This window comes from Ctenopharyngodon idella, chromosome 19 (genome assembly GCF_019924925.1).
Source record: "Ctenopharyngodon idella isolate HZGC_01 chromosome 19, HZGC01, whole genome shotgun sequence".
In the NCBI taxonomy this organism is placed as follows: Eukaryota; Metazoa; Chordata; class Actinopteri; order Cypriniformes; family Xenocyprididae; genus Ctenopharyngodon; species Ctenopharyngodon idella.
The window spans coordinates 10,189,764-10,207,666 of record NC_067238.1 but is presented as its reverse complement, the minus strand read 5'-3'; the positions used below and the strand labels follow the sequence as shown (position 1 = coordinate 10,207,666).

Below are 17,903 nucleotides of genomic sequence, written 5' to 3'. Positions count from 1 at the left end.
CTCACAGGAACTACTGGCAAGATCTCCAGAGGATTGCATTCGGCATTTATGTCATTAATTAAGAATTCAACCAACCCATGCAGGTGTATTGCAACATGATGTATCTGCTATAAGAAGCTTGTACTTTTTTTTTTTTTTTGCTGCTGAATTATTTCAGATGGTTGTCTCCAGAAATTTCTTGAGAAAATCTTTAACCTTTTGAGAACACACCATGATGAATCAATTATTCATGATTAACTATAAATAGCATACTGAAGTTAATTCCACATACCTTCAGACCTCAAAAATCTAGTGAAATTTTTACTGATAGTTCTGATAATCAAGCATCTAACTTATCATTTCTCATTGTTATCTTTACATTTCACATACAGATAATGTGCCACAGTTCAGAAGCAGATCTGAGGTAAATCTGTGGTTTTGATCAATATAACAATTTTGTGTTATGAGTTAAAGTCCAGATGTTTTTTCTTATGTTAGACAATGACGGTAAAGAAGATGGTGGTTTATTCGTTCTAATGCCAAATATATTTGAGATTTTATGTAGCCCCCAAATGTTAGTCCTACTCCAACCACATGGTGTCAGTAGTTCAAGCAAAATATTTGAGAAATGTTTATATTTAAAGGGATAGATCACCCCAAAATTTAAATTCTGTCATCATTTACTGACTCTCAAGTTGTTCCAAACCTGTATGAGTTTCTTTCTTCTGATGAACAAAAAGGAAGATATTTTGAAGAATGTTGGTAATCAGACAGTTGACGGTAACAACTGACTTCTATAGTATTTTTTCCTACTGTGGAAATCAATGGCTATCGTCAACTGTCTAGTTACATTTTTACGCTCATACAGGGTTTCCAACAAACATTGTTTTTCCCTTGAAGTGCAGTAGTTTAGACCAAGTTTGAGTGATACCGATCATGTAGATCAAGATTAAAAGCTCATTAGGTCAAAAGACATCTGTCCTGCTGCTGTAATGTAGAAACTCGAGACATTAGTGTTGTGCGTTTATTGATTATCTGATTGTGAAGAGATTAATAGCTAATGCCATGTCAATGTAAATGTGTAAAATTTAATGCTGCTCTTCTTTGGTTCCCATGATGAACATAGATGCGCATTGGTTCTTTTAACTTCCAGTAAACAATCACATAGCAACACATTAAAAACAACTCAACACTTTAGTAACACAGCAACGTCCTGGCCAACCCACAAAGCACTACCATCATGCCGGTGAGTTTTGCGCTACCAACATTTTTTTCAGAAAATGTAAAAATGTATTTTTGTTTCTGCAAAGATTTCAGCTGGTTTGATAAATAAACCAGCTGTTAAAATATGATTTGAACATAATCCATAAATATATTGGACCATGTTTTGCATTTTTAAGGCATTTCCAGTTCCCTTAACTTGACAGATTAATCACATACTTTATTTTCATTCCACATTTGGCAAAGGTGTTCAGAGCACATATATCAGACATGATTAAATTATTTCCCAAGATTTTATTACATGGCATCTCCAGAAAAGCAATCAAAATAAATGTAATTTTCCAGAAATATACTTTATTCTCTTTTATGAGGTTGCGCAAAATCAGAAGTATTTATTTTGACTTTTTATGGCTCCTGAAGCCAAAATGTTTGCAGTAGTTTGAGAAAGAGTTTCTCGGTGACATTAAAAATGTCAAATACTGACAAGCATTATCCAGGGTACTGGAAAAGAGCTGACGGGTTGATGCATTGTGGCCACCTTGGGAATGCTCGTAACGAGGCACATCTGGTGTAGGGGATTTCTTATGGTAAGGGGTGGGGTTTGCCCCCTTGAGACCTTTCGGGTTTTTTAAGATTGATGGCTGTGAAGCATCAAACGTAGAGCTGCTACCAACTTGATTTCGTTTTTTTTTTTTTTTTTTTTTTTTTTTTTAGAAAGGGACTAAGGAGAGGGAGACAGGAAAACTGCATCTCACACCCACTTCATTCTTTAAAAGCTAATTGCTTTTTAAAGTGATAAAAGTTCAGTTCCTCTGCCCCATCCTTATTTCAGGAAGCTTTTCCATTTCCTCCTGAGATAGACTGCAGGACATACTTCAAACAAAAGGGCTTTATTTCCTTCTTTCCTTCCCTCTCACTCTCTCTTCACTTCATTTAATCACTGACACTCTCTCAAAACACACACAAACACAAACACACACACACACAATTTTAATGGTCTTCTATCAGGAAGTCTCTGTATAATGTGCTGTTATCGGCAGGTTCTGTAGTAAGAGTTATTACTGCTGCAACAATTTAGTCTGTCTAACAATTTTATCTAGGTTTAATTTAGGTTTTAGAGCTCAGGACTCCAGACTATAATTTGAGAGCAGTAGCACCGGTTCCACTAAGTTCTGCACCAGCTCCTAATTTGGTAGCGCTTGGATTTTTAATCATAAAGGTAATTTAATCATAAAATGACTATTATTTTGCATTAATAATTACAGTAACTAATAATATTACTTTATTTTTTTTAGAAATGCACATTTCGCAGTAAATCACTGAGCTTGAGTTGAGATGCAGATAAAATGAACTTTAATTAACAACAGTAACATGTACACACACATTAAAAATAATGTTTAAAATGGATAATATTTAGAGCTTTGAAGTGCTGGAAAAGTGTGAAGCACTTGAAAGTCCTTGAAAAGTACTTGATTTTCACTCTCAAAAAGTTGTACGAACGCTGACATGAATTATGTAAAAACCTTCGACTGTTTCTGCCACAATACCATGGTTACAGTAGCGTTCTGATATCTATGGTTTATAACAAAAGAATTCTGTGCCGAATTCGGATGTTTCTCACTAGATCTCACAGCAATGTTATTAATACTGCGGCAAATTCAAATGCTTTCTCACTGGATCTCCCAAGGCGGTGTAGTAGTGTAACTTGAACAAGATCGGCCCACGAGTAAACCTGTCCTGTTCTAAGCTTGTGCTGCACTGTCTAATATTCATCCGAGGTGATAAACTTTCTGCGCTGCACAGCTCAAACAAGAAGCGCGGTTTCGTTCCGCTTTCTTTTCGTTTGCAGTTTGATGTTTTTCATATGCAACAGAACTGGCTGCTCTTATCAGTTGGGCAACGTGGTGGTCTCACCAGTGCGAACTCTAACAAAATTTACTCATACCAGCAAGAAAAAAGGTTGCAAAATGTGACCATTTGGTTGCAGTCTGGAGCCCTTTTGCTTGCCTAAACTAAATTTGTTGCCACAATGCTAGAGTGTAATGGGTGGTTGCTAGGTTGATTCGAGGGTGTTCTGAGTTGTATCTAGGTAGTTTCTAGGGTGTTTACTTGGTTACTAGGGCATTGCCAAATGGTTCCAAGGAGTTCTAGATTGATTCCAGATGCTTTCTAGGGTATACTGTGCAGATGCTAGTAGTTTCGTCAAAAGTACTGGTACTTTGGTATCAAGTCAATACTTAAATTTTAAAAATGTGACACCACATACCTTTCTCACCAACCCGGAAGATCACTAAGATCTACTGATCAAATGATATTAACAGCCCCTAGAACTCGTCTGAAATCTAGAGGTGGTCATGCCTTGTCAGTGGCTGCACCTAAGGTATGGAATAGTCTGCCTATTGATATTAGAACTGCCTCAACTGTACACGCTTTTAAGTCGAAGCTGAAAACTTGTTTTGATTTAGCTTTCAGTCATTAGTGGTTCTATGCTGTGTGTTGTTTTATGTTGTATGTTATTTCTACTGTCTTGTACAGCACTTTGGTCAACTTTTGTTGTTCTTAAATTGTGATTTATAAATTTATTGATTGAAATGTTTGTTTTCAACATGATTTCTGAAGCATTGAGCATTGGAACCAATCACAGACATGTCTGTTGAGCTTTTGACCAGAGTGGCCAATCAGAGGTGTTTTGTTCAGCGCGAGCTCAGAGTTCTGTAACTTTGTAAATTCTTTCATTATAAAAGTTGTAGACAATGTAAATAAGAGATTTATTGAGCCGTATAGACAGCTTTTTGTCATTATTACTGGATTTTTCTCTGAGCTTGCACTGGACGGAAGTGATTGACTGCTTCAGAGATAATACAGGGAACATGTTTTGCTTACTTTCTGTATATTACCCATTCACAATTTTAAGTTGTATTTTTCATGCTGCTGAATACGCACTCCAATTTTCTGGACTGACAATCACATTGAAATGCGAGATTTAATCAGAAACTGTGATGACTGACATACTGTGATAACAATAGCAACACAAGAGACAAATAAATCTGATACTATATGTCAAAATAGATCTGTGCTTTCAGTCTTGGAGTGTAAATTCAAAATAATAGACCTGTCACTTGTACCAGGTAATGTGTTTCTTTTTTCTGTTTTATCTTTTCATCTTTACTTTTATATTTTTTTTTATATTTGAAAGCTACATGCCATATTAATATATTATTTACTAATGATTTTTATTATTGTGATTAAAAAATTAACATAATTAACTCATTTAATTTATTTTTTAATATTAAAGTCATTAAATAGTTCTTACTGTTTTAGTTATGGTATCAAAATTGGTACAGACAAATGTGATTGTTTTACTAGTATTGGTGCCAAATACTGAAATTTTGGCATTGTGACAGCAGAAGTTGCTTGGGTATCCTGGGTTGTTGCTAGGTGCTTTCCAGGGTGTTTTGGGTGGCCAGTAGTTGGTTTCTAGGGTGTTCTAAGTGGTTGTTACATGGTTTCTAGGGTGTTCTGGTCTGTTGCCAAGTGCTTTCTAGAGCATTCTGGGTGGTTTCTGTGGTGTTGCTAGGTGGCTTTTAGGGTGTTTTGGGTTGTTGCTTACTGGTCCGTCCAAATCTGAAGAGCTTTTTTTTCAACAGTTTTATCTTCTGGCAGGTGTAAACTAAGTCTGAACATTTATAAAAGTTGCAACCGCATGATATTTGAAGTATTTTTCATGTCTGTTGTACAAATGGTGCAGAATGATGAGAAATATTGATGCTTGCTGTAGCAAGCACCATTATTAATGGATTTTTGGTAGCTCTGAATTCCTAAACCTTGGTTAGGATCTTATTTATTTTTTTTTTTTATGTGGTCATTGTTAAAAGTTTTGTATTTTTCTTTATCTGTTCGGTTCTATCTGATCTTTTCCTCTTGTGCATGTTCTTTAATGACTGGTATGTTATGTTGTTTTATGCCCATGTGCAACCTGGATGCCAGGGATTTGTTCACACATTGTTGTTAGTGGGTCTGTATGTATGTAAGCGTGTCAAAGTCCTGCTGGGATTTAGCTCTCACGTCAAAGCCAATATGCCACATTAAATACTTCTGCTAATTTGCCAGCTTCATAACGTACACATTGTACTAGATATGATGTCCTTAGAAAGCAGCCTGTTGCTCCTGTGTGTTCATGTGTGTTGCATGTATGCCTTTAAGAGGTGGGACCGTGATCTGTGTGTGTGTGTTGGTATTTCTCAAGCTTAAGGAGGGGAGTGGTACTGGTGGTCTGGAACGAGAGCCAGAACTGTGGGGGAATACTCACTCACACACTTACTCATATACACACACACACACACATACTCACACACAGAGCCTGGAGAGAGTGGGACTGTACAAACACACCAGTGTGTTCTGACAGACCAGTCGTCAGGAAAGCAAGTCCGAAGAGGGGCTGAAAGTAAGAGAAGAAGGGAAAACAGACGAGAGATTGACCTGACCTCACTCCAGGGTTATGTCCATGTACGATCCAGCCAGCGTGACTGCTCACGTAGACGAGCAGGAGTTTGTTCAAGCCTACGAGAACGTCAGGGAGAAGTATAAAGGTACACGAGCCGCGGCTGTCACTGTCCATGTGTGAATGCACCATATGTGCGACTGTGATTGTGTGCATGCGTTCACATCTGAAGAAGAGGGGGCTGTAGCTCAGCTATTGCCGTCGGTTTATAAGTAGTTCCATATTGATTGGCACAGATGTGTGCGACTGCAGAGTTGCAAAAGACTAAACCTAGAGGCAGTAGTAGCTCTGAAACTTTGGATCGTCATGAGTTCTACAGCTGTTTCTGTTAAAACACATGCTGACGAGTCTGTTTAATTCAGATGTAATTCAGATGTAATTCAGATGTAATTCAGATGTCATTCAGATGTCATTCAGATGTCATTCAGATGTCTTCAACCCACCTGGTGTATCATGGTCTTCAATCATCCAGTAAAGGACTGTCTATAAACAACATGCTATATGAGACAAGTTTACTAAGTGTTAATTATTTATTCTTGGAGATTGCGTCTGTGCATCTTTTGCAGCTATAAAGACTAATTAATGGCAGTTTTATATTTTCCTTATAATAATATATTACTATATTACTATAATATATTTACCTTTATTTACATATAAGGCCTGCAATTTGAACTTGTGAACAGGAATGCCATTTATACAGACTCTGAAAAGCATTGTGGTGTTATACATTACTGTTCAAAAGTTTCCTTACTTTTATTTAGCAAGGATGCGTTAAATTGATGAAAAGAGACAGTAATTTGTAATGTTACAGATTTCTATTTTAAATAAATGGTGTTCTTCATTATAAAAATATCAGTTTCCACAAAAAACATTAAGTACCACAACAGTTATATACACTGTCAAAAAAACATGATGTTTGGATTTAAATAGGCAAATGCTTAAGAGTCTATGATTGGATCATTATTGCAGTGATTATTAATTATGTTTGTAGACTGTTATATGTTTGGCAACAGACACATCATGGCCATATTCCAGGATGACAATGTCAAGATTCATCAAGCTCAAATTGTGAAAAAATGGTTGGAAGGGAGCATGAAGAATAATTTTCACACATGAATTGGTACCTCTAAGTCCAGACTTTAAATTAATTGGAAGTCTTTGGGATGTGCTGGAGTAGACATTACAGAGTGCTCACCTCTTGCATTGTCAATACAAGATCTTGACCAAAAATTGATGCACCTCTTGAATAACCACCTCCACCACATGCTCTTAAATACCTAAGAATACCTTGGGATATGAATATGGTAATTCAGTACCATTGTATAAATGCAATGCCATTGTTGTTATAGTGCTATGTCAGCTAAAATATATCTTACAGCAGATAATTAGATTTACAATGACACGTCCTGGCAGTTGTTTTAAATTATAAGGCTCATCAGGCTGTTTTGTGTTCTTAAGTGTGTAACCAACCATCCTCTCCCATAATCCCACTTCTGCCCCATGTCTGCAGGACTGGGTCCTGAGGAGAGATCTATAAATATCGCCCCAGTTTATTATTATAGAGGAGAACTGGACCCAGACAGCCAGCATAAGTTTGAATATGAGTCTGAACGAATCCTCTAGAGGGGTTTTATGCAAAACTTAATGTTGGACATAATACATTTTATTTTACACAAAATTAACCTATTTCCCCCAAACAAAAAGTTTATGTACACTAACAGGTTGTGTGTTAGTACAGATAACTCATTTGGTTTAGAACTGATATTGATTCAAGTGGCAGCACACTTTACACAGGTTGCCTGTATTTATTGCCATGAGGTCAGGTTGCACCCTTTGTATGAATCCCAAATGTTTGCTGGATTACACAAGGCCTATCTAATAATATCAAGCCTATTTAAACACAACTCTTCATGATCTGAATGTGTAAAATGTTTTGTGTCTTCCTGTGGACCTATTCGCTTTTGAAGTGGGTCACATGGTGGCAAATTCCAAAATCTCTTCCTTTGGCACCAGTGTGAGTGTTCCATGACCCACTGAGACTGACCAGTTTCCTCTTTAGTGTCGCCTTTCATTTTTGCGACACCTGCTGATACGAGGCAGATTTAGAGAAGATTAAGAAATACATAAATTATCCAGTCTAATTCAATCTAATTATAGTGAGCTAAATCTGTAACGTTAATTATTTGTCCATTTTAGGATCATAAATGTGCAGAAAGCAGATTGACTCGTACCAAGATTTTTGTTCTTCATGTGCGTGTTTTAAAGTTTAGTTTCTCCCCACAGTGGCACCAGTTTAGTACTGATGGATTGAAATGCATCGGAGTGGATATTTTGGTATCATTTCTGTTTTTAACTTCCGAACATGATATTGTCTCTTAAATAGAATGGATGAACTAATTTTAAATGGAGTGAAATCTGTGCTATGTTTAGATTTATTTTAAATAAAGCATTCACAGCTCTCTTCAGATGCAGGATTAGATTTTGTGGCTATGACATCACATTCAGTCCACACCTTCTTCCCCCTTTAACCACATCTGTCTCCGAACTATAAACTGACCTTTGACCCTAGGGAATGCTTATTGAGCTGCCTGATTGTGAGGTTGAATGGTAACCAGGTAAGGGAGCCTGTGTTTGATCAGCGGAGTGCGTCCTCTGACCTTAACCAAACACAAGGTCCTATAGATGACTGTCTTATGGCTGCTGTTGGCCCGAGATGACCCTGTGTTCAGGGAGGAGTACTGAGTAGCTTTTAAAGATGCAATGTGCTGTTAAACCTTGGGTTGGCCACATCTTGAAATGGTATGCACACTCACACTGAATGATTTAACCTTTGACCCAAAGAGTATTTTCCTGGTATCACCATGGCAAAGCCATGACTCTGTCCTCTTGGAATTCCTGAAGTACATTAGCGAAGTACAAAAAAAAGGTAGTGACTTATAAACCCAAATATTTGCCTTATGTACATTCAACCAATTAGATACAGTGGCCCCAAAAGTATTTGGACACTTAAGCCACACCTACAATATATGAATGTCATTGTATTAATAATAAAGTGGAACCAAGTGGCATTTTTCTTCAACCAAAACATTTCATTTAGGGAGTTTGTTAATGTAATGTTAGTAAGATTTTTAAAAATTTATTTAAAAGAAGTCTTTTATGCTCACCAAGGCTGCATTTATTTGTTCAAAAATGCAGTAAAACAGTAATATTTTGAAATATTATTTGAATTTAACATGAATTTTCAGCATTCGTTAATCCAGTCTTCAGTGTCTAATGATCCATCAGAAATCATTCTTATATGCTGATTTGGTGCGTAAGAAACGGGTCAATGATGTGACGGTTCATTTTTTTTGTTTGTTTGTTTCAAAGGCTTTAATAATAATAAAAAAAAAAGATATGATCTCCAAAGTATGTAAGGCAGTACAACTAGACTTCTTTTATTGAATCCAAAATGTTTTAATTATATTTTGCTACATAAAGGTATTTTAAAGATTTTGAAGTCAAAAGGTCATTCGGTTTAACCGTCCAAAGGCCAATACAGCCATTTCATTTGTGATTAAAATATCTTAAAATGTAATAAATGTATACATTTTTTTATTATGGCATGATTTTATAACATCATATATAAACAACATGCAAAATGGTATTAAAATTATGTGTAGAAGTTGTTGCTTTGTAATGAGAAAGAATGTCCGGAAAAATGTATTTCATTGATGTCATTCGGAGTAACCAATATTAAGGGACCATTTTGGATCAAGTCATGTGGTCAGTATCATGTGACAGATTGTGACATCATTCAAATACCTGCAAAGGACCACATGGTTGTGAAGCAAAGTAACTTACTCTCTCTTGACTATTTGAAAAATTTATGTTTTTACTATGCATGTCCCAAAACATCAGGTCATTCGGTACAACCGCTATAAAAGATGGAAAATGTTGTAATATTTTAAAAACTTGTACTAAATATAAAATGTTTGATTGTCCTTTTGCTAGCTAGCTGAGTAGATATCAGCCTGTTGTTTGAAAATATTGTCATTTGGTATAACCAAAAGTGTCATTTGTAAAACCAAAATTTTGGTTAAACCGAATGACTTTATGGTTGACAAATTTTGTCCATCTTGTAAAAAACGACAAAAGCAGTGTTAATTGATTATAAAAACCACATAATCTCATTGTTAACACTTAATAAAACTTCCAAATTAATTATATCTCCATTATGTTTTTTTGTTGTTGTTTTTTTTTTTACATTTTTAAAAACCTTATTCGTCAATGACCCAAACATGTCTTATTGTTGTCAATGTTGAAAACATTTATTGCTGTTTAATATTTTTGTGGAAACTGTGATCCATTTTTTTAGGATTCTTTGAATAGATGGTTCAAAATATAAAATATATGAAATATTTTTTTTGTAATAATTTGAAAGTCTTTACTGTCACTTTTGATCAATTTCATGCATCCTTGCTAAATAAGAGAAAAAAACATTACTGACCTCCAACCTTTTGAACGGTACTGTATACTGTTCCAAATTAAGATGTTTTTTTTAAATGGACACTTTTCAAATCACATTGGTAACCAACTGACTGACAAAAAATCATGACCAAAAAAATGAAATGCCACTTGATTTCTTATTTTATCACTGATAAAGTGAGTCACTGAGATTCCAAATGCTTTTTAGGGCGACTTTAGTATCAACTCTATACTCTTTATATTAGTATGGGAAGAGGATCAGTATAGCAAAAATTTCAGTTTATAATGTGAGATTTCAGTGTATTAAAGACGATCACGTCAGATAATCGTGAAACGAGATAAACAGTATGCAGTGTGGCTTTGACAAAGCCTGTCTGTGTTTGTAACTGGCCAAACATGTGTTTTTGATCTGAATAACTTCCTTGCTTTAATCTTGAGCTACCTTTAGATCGTCCACATATGGAGCAGCTCTAACCCTCCCTTAGCCAGGATCAGGTTTATGCAACATGATCTTACATTCTAAAATAGTGCCTCTAAAAAGCCTACACATAGTCATGAACATACAGGCATCCGTGAGTATGCACAAGTGTACGTTCACTTATTCATAACACAGATTTGGATTTGAACTAATGCTGGTCACACGTTTAGAAGTATTTGATGTGTATCCATACAGTATTTATGTTACACACGATTTCCTGGAACTCCTTGAGACACACCCACTTGCACAGAAAATAAACCCATGAGTAAAGCTCATGACTCAAATGAAGTTCCTAATGATGGTGTGGCCAATGGGAATTGAGGGATTACTTTTTGTAATGTGATAATGATTCATGTCATTAAGCATTCCCATGTGAAATACGTGGATCATCTTGGGAAAGTCAGCTCCTTATATTTAGAAAACCCAGACTGGGATACAGAGTCACCCTCTTTGAATGTGAATGATAACATTGCTGACTGTTTACAAAGAATAACAGCATATCATACATTCTTTATTGAAATTTCCTATTGTATTGTTAACTAGTTTTGTTCTAGAATCCATAGTTTTACAACAAAGCTTTTTAACTTAAAGGGATGAATGTGAATGAAAGGGGAATTAAAATTCAGTTAATTTTTACTCACCCTAATGTCATTCCAAACCTACAATACATTAGTTTATCTGCAAAACACCAAAAAAAGATAGTTTGATTTATGTCTATGCAATGAATGTCAAGGGGGTCAAGTCTTGGTTTGGACCTCACTGACTTTCATTGTATGGGTTTCATTCTGCCCTGTACTAACAGAATGGACGGTTAACGCAGATAGAGTTGTGTACACTCACTTTATTGAACACAACATTACCTTGGACTCTGCTATCTGGGATGAACACCGGAAGACAAGCAGTTGAAACATTCTCAAAATCATGTTCTTTTGTGCTCTGTGGAAGAAAGAAATTCATACAGGTTGGGAACAACATGAACATAATCTCATGAGTAAATGATAACAGAATTTTCCTTTTTTGGGTAAACTAAAGTCCTATAAAACCAGTTATATGCCATGATTAACATACTTTTGCATGACATTGACTGTCAACTGAAAGTGGAAAATGAAAAGGAAAAACTGGAAAAAAAAAAAGCGGAGTACAGTGAAAGCTGTTTTCCTATCCGAGGCCTGCATCCACGTCTTAAAGAGGGAAAGTTTGGGTAATGGAAGTTATGGTTTTCCGAACTGGAATAGAATGGGAATGTTATAAATACACTGTGAAAACGTGTTTCTTGGAGAGGAAGGCTGGAAAGAAAGAGGCTGAGAGAGATGTTTTATGTGGTGAGTTTCATGTAGTGTAGGTGCATGATGGAGGATTGCAACGTTTAAATTGCATTTTTGGTCATGTTCTTTGATTAGCATAATTTATATACTGAATGAGGTGCTAAAACAATGCAGACAGAATGTACAAATAAAATGTCAGCAGGTATAGTTCATTCTTAAGTTAATTTCTCCCCTTCTATTTACTAAAGCAATAAGCCCCAAGAAGCCATGGTTTACTGTGAATTTATAACAGCTAAGGGGCGTTGTTAGGCACGATGTGGAGCGGAATGCCTAAAACCCCCTTAGCTGTTATAAATTCACTGTAAATTCACTGGCTTATTGCTTTTATAAAAAGGTTATTCCATATATACAAATATTAAAGCAAATATATGTATATATCGATGCAACTTTCATGAAGTAAAATCACTAAAAGCCTTCCTTATGCTGGAAAAAATAGTCCCTGACCGTGAACAGCAACAGAATGCGTCATCTCATGGAGATCAACTAGGAAATGTCAGATGGTGGCAAAGACTGACTGACTGAGTCAGTCAGTAGCGAAGACTTTTATTTTGAAAGGACTGATACTGTTGTGAACACTAGCGCTGTCAGTGTCAGGGCACAGGAAAACCCCTTAACTGTTAAAAGGACAAGATATCGCAGCTGACATTCATACTGATTTTTTTTTTTTTTTTTTTTATGAACATAGGATTGACCTGAAGGAAAATGCTATATAGGTGCATGTAATACAAGCTTCATTGAACAGTATCAAAGAGAGCAAATGTTTACGTTGCTAAGGGTGGTTGCTAAAGGTCTTGTGCAGTGATACATAAAACCGTTGGGTGAAGCAGTCATAGCCGTGTTTTATCGTGAATAAAACACAGCTATTGACCAATCAGAATCAAGGACTGGAACTAACTGTTTTATAACACAAATTTACCAACACATTATTTGTTTCGTAAATGTTTCATTAGTTTTCTAGTTCAATAGGAACACCTGGAAAGAACAAAAATATAAATGTGCAAATGTTCTTAATACCTTTAACACATGGGATACTTTCTAGCCGATATTGGTAACCAGAGATTGTTTACTGCTCTTTTCTTTACCTCTTTAGGATTTCCCACACATCTGCAGACAGCATTTTATACTTGATGTCTGTGGTGCTAATGGCCATGTCTTGCTCTAATCTGCATGTTTTGGAAACTTGAGATTGTTTGTTCTGCATACCAGCTCTTTTCTCCACCTTTTCCAGCCAAACGGGGAACACAGTTTTTGATCATTTCAGCTAATGATTTATGATCATGATTGATTACTCGCACTTAAGGTTGAATGAATGTGCTATCTGTCTGTGACTTGGTTGTCAGTAAGTTAAAAATTTGCTCAGTTGGTGTGGAATTTCTGTCACTTGGAGACCAGGGATGTCTGCTATAAACTCCCCATCCATCTGGTAATGCTGCACATACAGTGCTCAGCGTAAATGAGTACACCCCCTTTGAAAAGTAACATTGTAAACAATATCTCAATAAACACAAAAACAATTTCCAAAATGTTGACAAGACTAAGTTTAATATAACATCTGTTTAACTTATAACATGAAAGTAAGGTTAATAATATAACTTAGATTACACATTTTTCAGTTTTACTCACATTAGGGTGATGCAAAAATGAGTACACCCCACAACAAAAACTACTACATCTAGTACTTTGTATGGCCTCCATGATTTTTAATGACAGCACCAAGTCTTCTAGACATGGAATGAACAGGTTGGCGACATTTTGCAACATCCATCTTTTTCCAATCTTCAAGAATGACATCTTTTATAGACTGGATGCTGGATGGAGAGTGATGCTCAACTAGTCTCTTCAGATTTCCCCATAGGTGTTCGATTGGGTTCAGATCAGGAGCCAATGAATCACTTTGACCCTGTTCTTCTTCAGAAATCCAACAGTGACCTTAGATGTGTGTTTAGGATCATTGTCATGTTGAAAAAGTGCACGACAACCAAGGGCATGGAGTGATGGTAGCATCTTCTCTTTCAATATAGAGCAGTACATCTGTGAATTCATCTGATGCCATCAATGAAATGCAGCTCCCCGACACCAGCAGCACTCATGCAGCCCCACATAAGGACACTGCCACCACCATGCTTCACTGTAGACACCATGCATTTTTCTTTGTATTCCTCACCTTTGTGACGCCATATAGTTTCCATCAGTTCCAAAAACATTTATCTTGGTCTCATCACTCCAGAGTATAGAGTCCCAATAGTCTTCATCTTTGTCAGCATGGGCCCTGGCAAACTCTAGGCGGGCTTTTTTGTGCCTGGGCTTTAGGAGAGGCTTCTTTCATGGACGGCACCCATGCATGCCATTCCTCTGCAGTGTACGCCGTATTGTGTCACGGGAAATAGTCACCCCAGTTTGGCGTTCTACTTCTTTAGATAACTGCAGTAAACTTGCATGCCTATTTTTGTCAACCCTTCTCATCAGAAGACGCTCCTGTCGAGGTGTTAACTTCCGTGGACGACCTAGACGTCTCTGTGAGATGGTTGCAGTTCCATCTTTTTTAAATTTTTGTATCACTTTTGCTACAGTATTCTGACTGATAAGTAAAGCTTTGCTGATCTTCTTGTAGCCTTCACCTTTCTGGTGTAAAGAAATTATTTTCTTTCTCAGGTCTTGTGACATTTCTCTTCCATGTGGTGCCATTGCAGACAGCATGAAATGGGGAAGGGGTTTTAACACCCTTTTATAGTCAACTGTCTGCTAGACACCTCTGTAATGATTAATTTGACTCACCTGTGGTTGAATTCTTGTTAAATTAGACATTTGTAGTCTAAAATTTAGCTTTGCTCCAGAGACTTTCAGTGTGTTGTACTCATTTTTGCATCACCCTAATCTGAGTAAAACTGAAAATTTTGTTCTCTAAGTTATGTTACTAACCTTAATTTCATGTTATAAATTAAACAGATGTTATATTAAACTTAGTCTTGTCAACATTTTGGAAATTGTTTTTGTGTTCATTGAGATATTGTTTAAAATGTTACTTTTACGCTGAGCACTGTACATTTGAACCAGGAAACATGGGAGCTCTTGAAACATCTTAGTCACTTCATTATGTTGAGTCATGGAATGTTTAGTCATTGTTGGAATTTAGTAAAGATTGTAGTTTTCCTGTTTGTTATCCAGACAAGGAAGATGACTAAGATAATCTGTATGTAAGATATGGTAAAGACTGTTTGTATGCTAATATGTGAGTGTGTCAGAAAGTATTTACTGACCCTCTCAATAAAACATCATATCGTCCATCTCTAAACTATAAAAATAGGTATTAAGGTATTACAAACACTAACATCATGAAATTTGTTGAAACAATGTGTATAGTGAGAAAAAAAAAAACTATTCAATTTTTTTTTTTTTTTTTTTTGTGACTCAGACTGTATTGTGGAACAGCGTTTTTTGCTTTGATCAGTGGCACGCTAGGCCAGTCTGATGCCAGGAGTGCTGTATCAGTTTGCCATGAATGCCATGTGCATTGGCAGGGTACTGGGGTTAGGGTTATTGTTCAGGATTTTTGGAGACTGCACACAAATCCGCTACTGACACGTAACTTTTAGAAAAGTAGAAAAACATAAGATTTGCTGTTTGTTTTACATTGATTGATCCATCCCATCTATCCATCCATCTGTCCTTAATTTTTTTTTTTTTTTTTTTAAAGGATAATTTGCAGAGATTACTTTGATTGTCTGGAAAGCATCACCAAGAAAGCTACAAAACAGTCACTGATGACCCACTCAGTAGTATCTAGTATGATAGATTGTACAGTATATCTATTACACAAGATATACAAATCGCAAAAGACCTCACAGTTTTGTCTGGACTAAAACTTGACTCACAAATTAGACAAAATCTTGTGGTGAGTTTCATGAAAGGTTAAACAGGAGTTTGATGGGAGTCTTGGAAGGCGTTGTGCTGGTATTTGTCATCTGTCAGCACATAATTAACCAGTGAAAGTTGACATATGAGGTTTAATTGAGTGTTTGGCTTATGTGTTTATCTGTCTTGACTGATTGCTCAATAACTTATAAATGTTACTCAATGAAACATCATTATCATCACATGCACTAAGGTCAACATCCTCAGAAATTATATTGTTATAATATAACAAAAAAAGGTCCCTCATTAAACACTGTCGACCTTGATTCTCTGCGTCAGAAGAGAAGCTCAAAATCAAGGTCTCTCAAGTGTCCTTTTATTTTGTTTTACTCTCTACAGGGGTTTCAATGGGTTTCGAAGAGGATAGATACTGGCTACTGTACAAGGAGAGTGGAGCGAGTTGAAAAGATGTAAAACTTGTGTTTGTTGACCATTTGCTATCTGACATGTATCTATGGGGACCATCTAAACAGTCTCCTGCAATGCCATTGCACTGTGTGAGGTGGGCTGATGGGTCACAGAGAGACAGGATGAGTAATCTACATGTGAAAGAGTAAACAGGTCCATGCAAGTTGCCGAATTCTACAAGCTTTTGTGAGGTGACAGAAAGTAAGACCCAGGTCAGAGTGTTTTTGTGATCAGAGCCAACACACTTGGTAGGAAAAAAATATGTAATCTACCTGTCCAGTATTTGGTAATGCAGTATTACACAATACAACCCGAATTCCGGAAATGTTGGGACATTTTTTAAATTCGAATAAAATGAAAACTAAAAGACTTTCAAATCACATGAGCCAATATTTTATTCACAATAGAACATAGATAACATAACAAATGTTTAAACTGAGAAATGTTACAATTTTATGCACAAAATGAGCTCATTTCAAATTTGATGCCTGCTTACAGGTCTCAAAATAGTTGGGACGGGGGCATGTTTACCATGGTGTAGCATGTCCTCTTCTTTTCAAAACAGTTTGAAGATGTCTGGGCATCCGTGACTTCCAACAAGAATGTCAAACAGTCCATTTTAAATGAGCCTTGGCCCACAGGACATGATGGCAGTTCTGGACCATGTTCACTTATGGCTTCCTTTTTGCATGATAGAGCTTTAGTTGGCATCTGCAGATGGCACGGCGGATTGTGTTTACTGACAGCGGTTTCTGGAAGTATTCCTGGTCCCATTTAGTAATGTCATTGACACAATCATGCCGATGAGTGATGCAGTGTCGTCTGAGGGCCCGAAGACCACGGGCATCCAATAAAGTTCTTCGGCCTTGTCCCTTATGCACAGAGATTTCTCCAGTTTCTCTAAATCTTTTGATGATGTTATGCACTGTAGATGAGATTTGCAAAGCCTTTGCAATTTGACGTTGAGGAACATTGTTTTTAAAGTATTCCACAATCTTTTTACGCACTCTTTCACAGATTGGAGAGCATCTGCCCATCTTTACTTCTGAGAGACTCTGCCTCTCTAAGACATCCCTTTTATAGCTAATCATGTTACAGACATGATATCAATTAACTTAATTAGTTGCTAGATGTTCTCCCAGCTGAATCTTTTCGAAATTTCTTGCTTTTTCAGCCGTTTGTTGCCCCCGTGCCAACTTTTTTGAGACCTATAGCAGGCATCAAATTTGAATGAGCTCATTTAGTGGATAAAAGTGTAAAATTTCTCCTTTTAAACATTTATGTTATCTATGTTCTATTGTGAATAAAATATGGGCTCATGTGATCTGAAAGCCTTTTAGTTTTCATTTTATTCAAATTTTAAAAAATGTCCCAACATTTCCGGAATTCAGGTTGTATATTCTCAGCATATTAGAATGATTTCTGAAGGATCATGTGACACTGCGGTAATGGCTGCTGAAAATTCATCTTTGCCATCACTAAAATATGTTAAAAAATGTTTTTAAATAGAAAACAGTTATTTTAAATTTTACTGATATTTCACAATTTTACTGTTTTATCATGTTTTATAAATGCAGCCTTGGTGAACATAAGAGACTTCTTTAAAAAAACA

At 36.3% G+C, this 17,903-nt stretch overlaps 1 protein-coding gene across 7 annotated transcripts in view; it reads left to right on the top strand.

Annotated features, from left to right (window-relative positions):
• Window positions 1–17,903, top strand: part of pleca (plectin a) — a 117,469-nt gene that overhangs the window by 13,729 nt on the left and 85,837 nt on the right. The window contains exon 1 of one of the 7 annotated variants that reach the window (XM_051872932.1): window positions 5,527–5,789. The exons of 5 other annotated variants lie outside the window; for them this stretch is intronic. In XM_051872932.1, coding sequence (XP_051728892.1) covers window positions 5,699–5,789 — 91 coding nt within the window. In that variant the 5' untranslated portion in view covers window positions 5,527–5,698. Of the gene's footprint in view, window positions 1–5,526; window positions 5,790–17,903 lie in introns of those variants that run through there. One more of the 7 variants, XM_051872933.1, reaches the window with a different exon arrangement.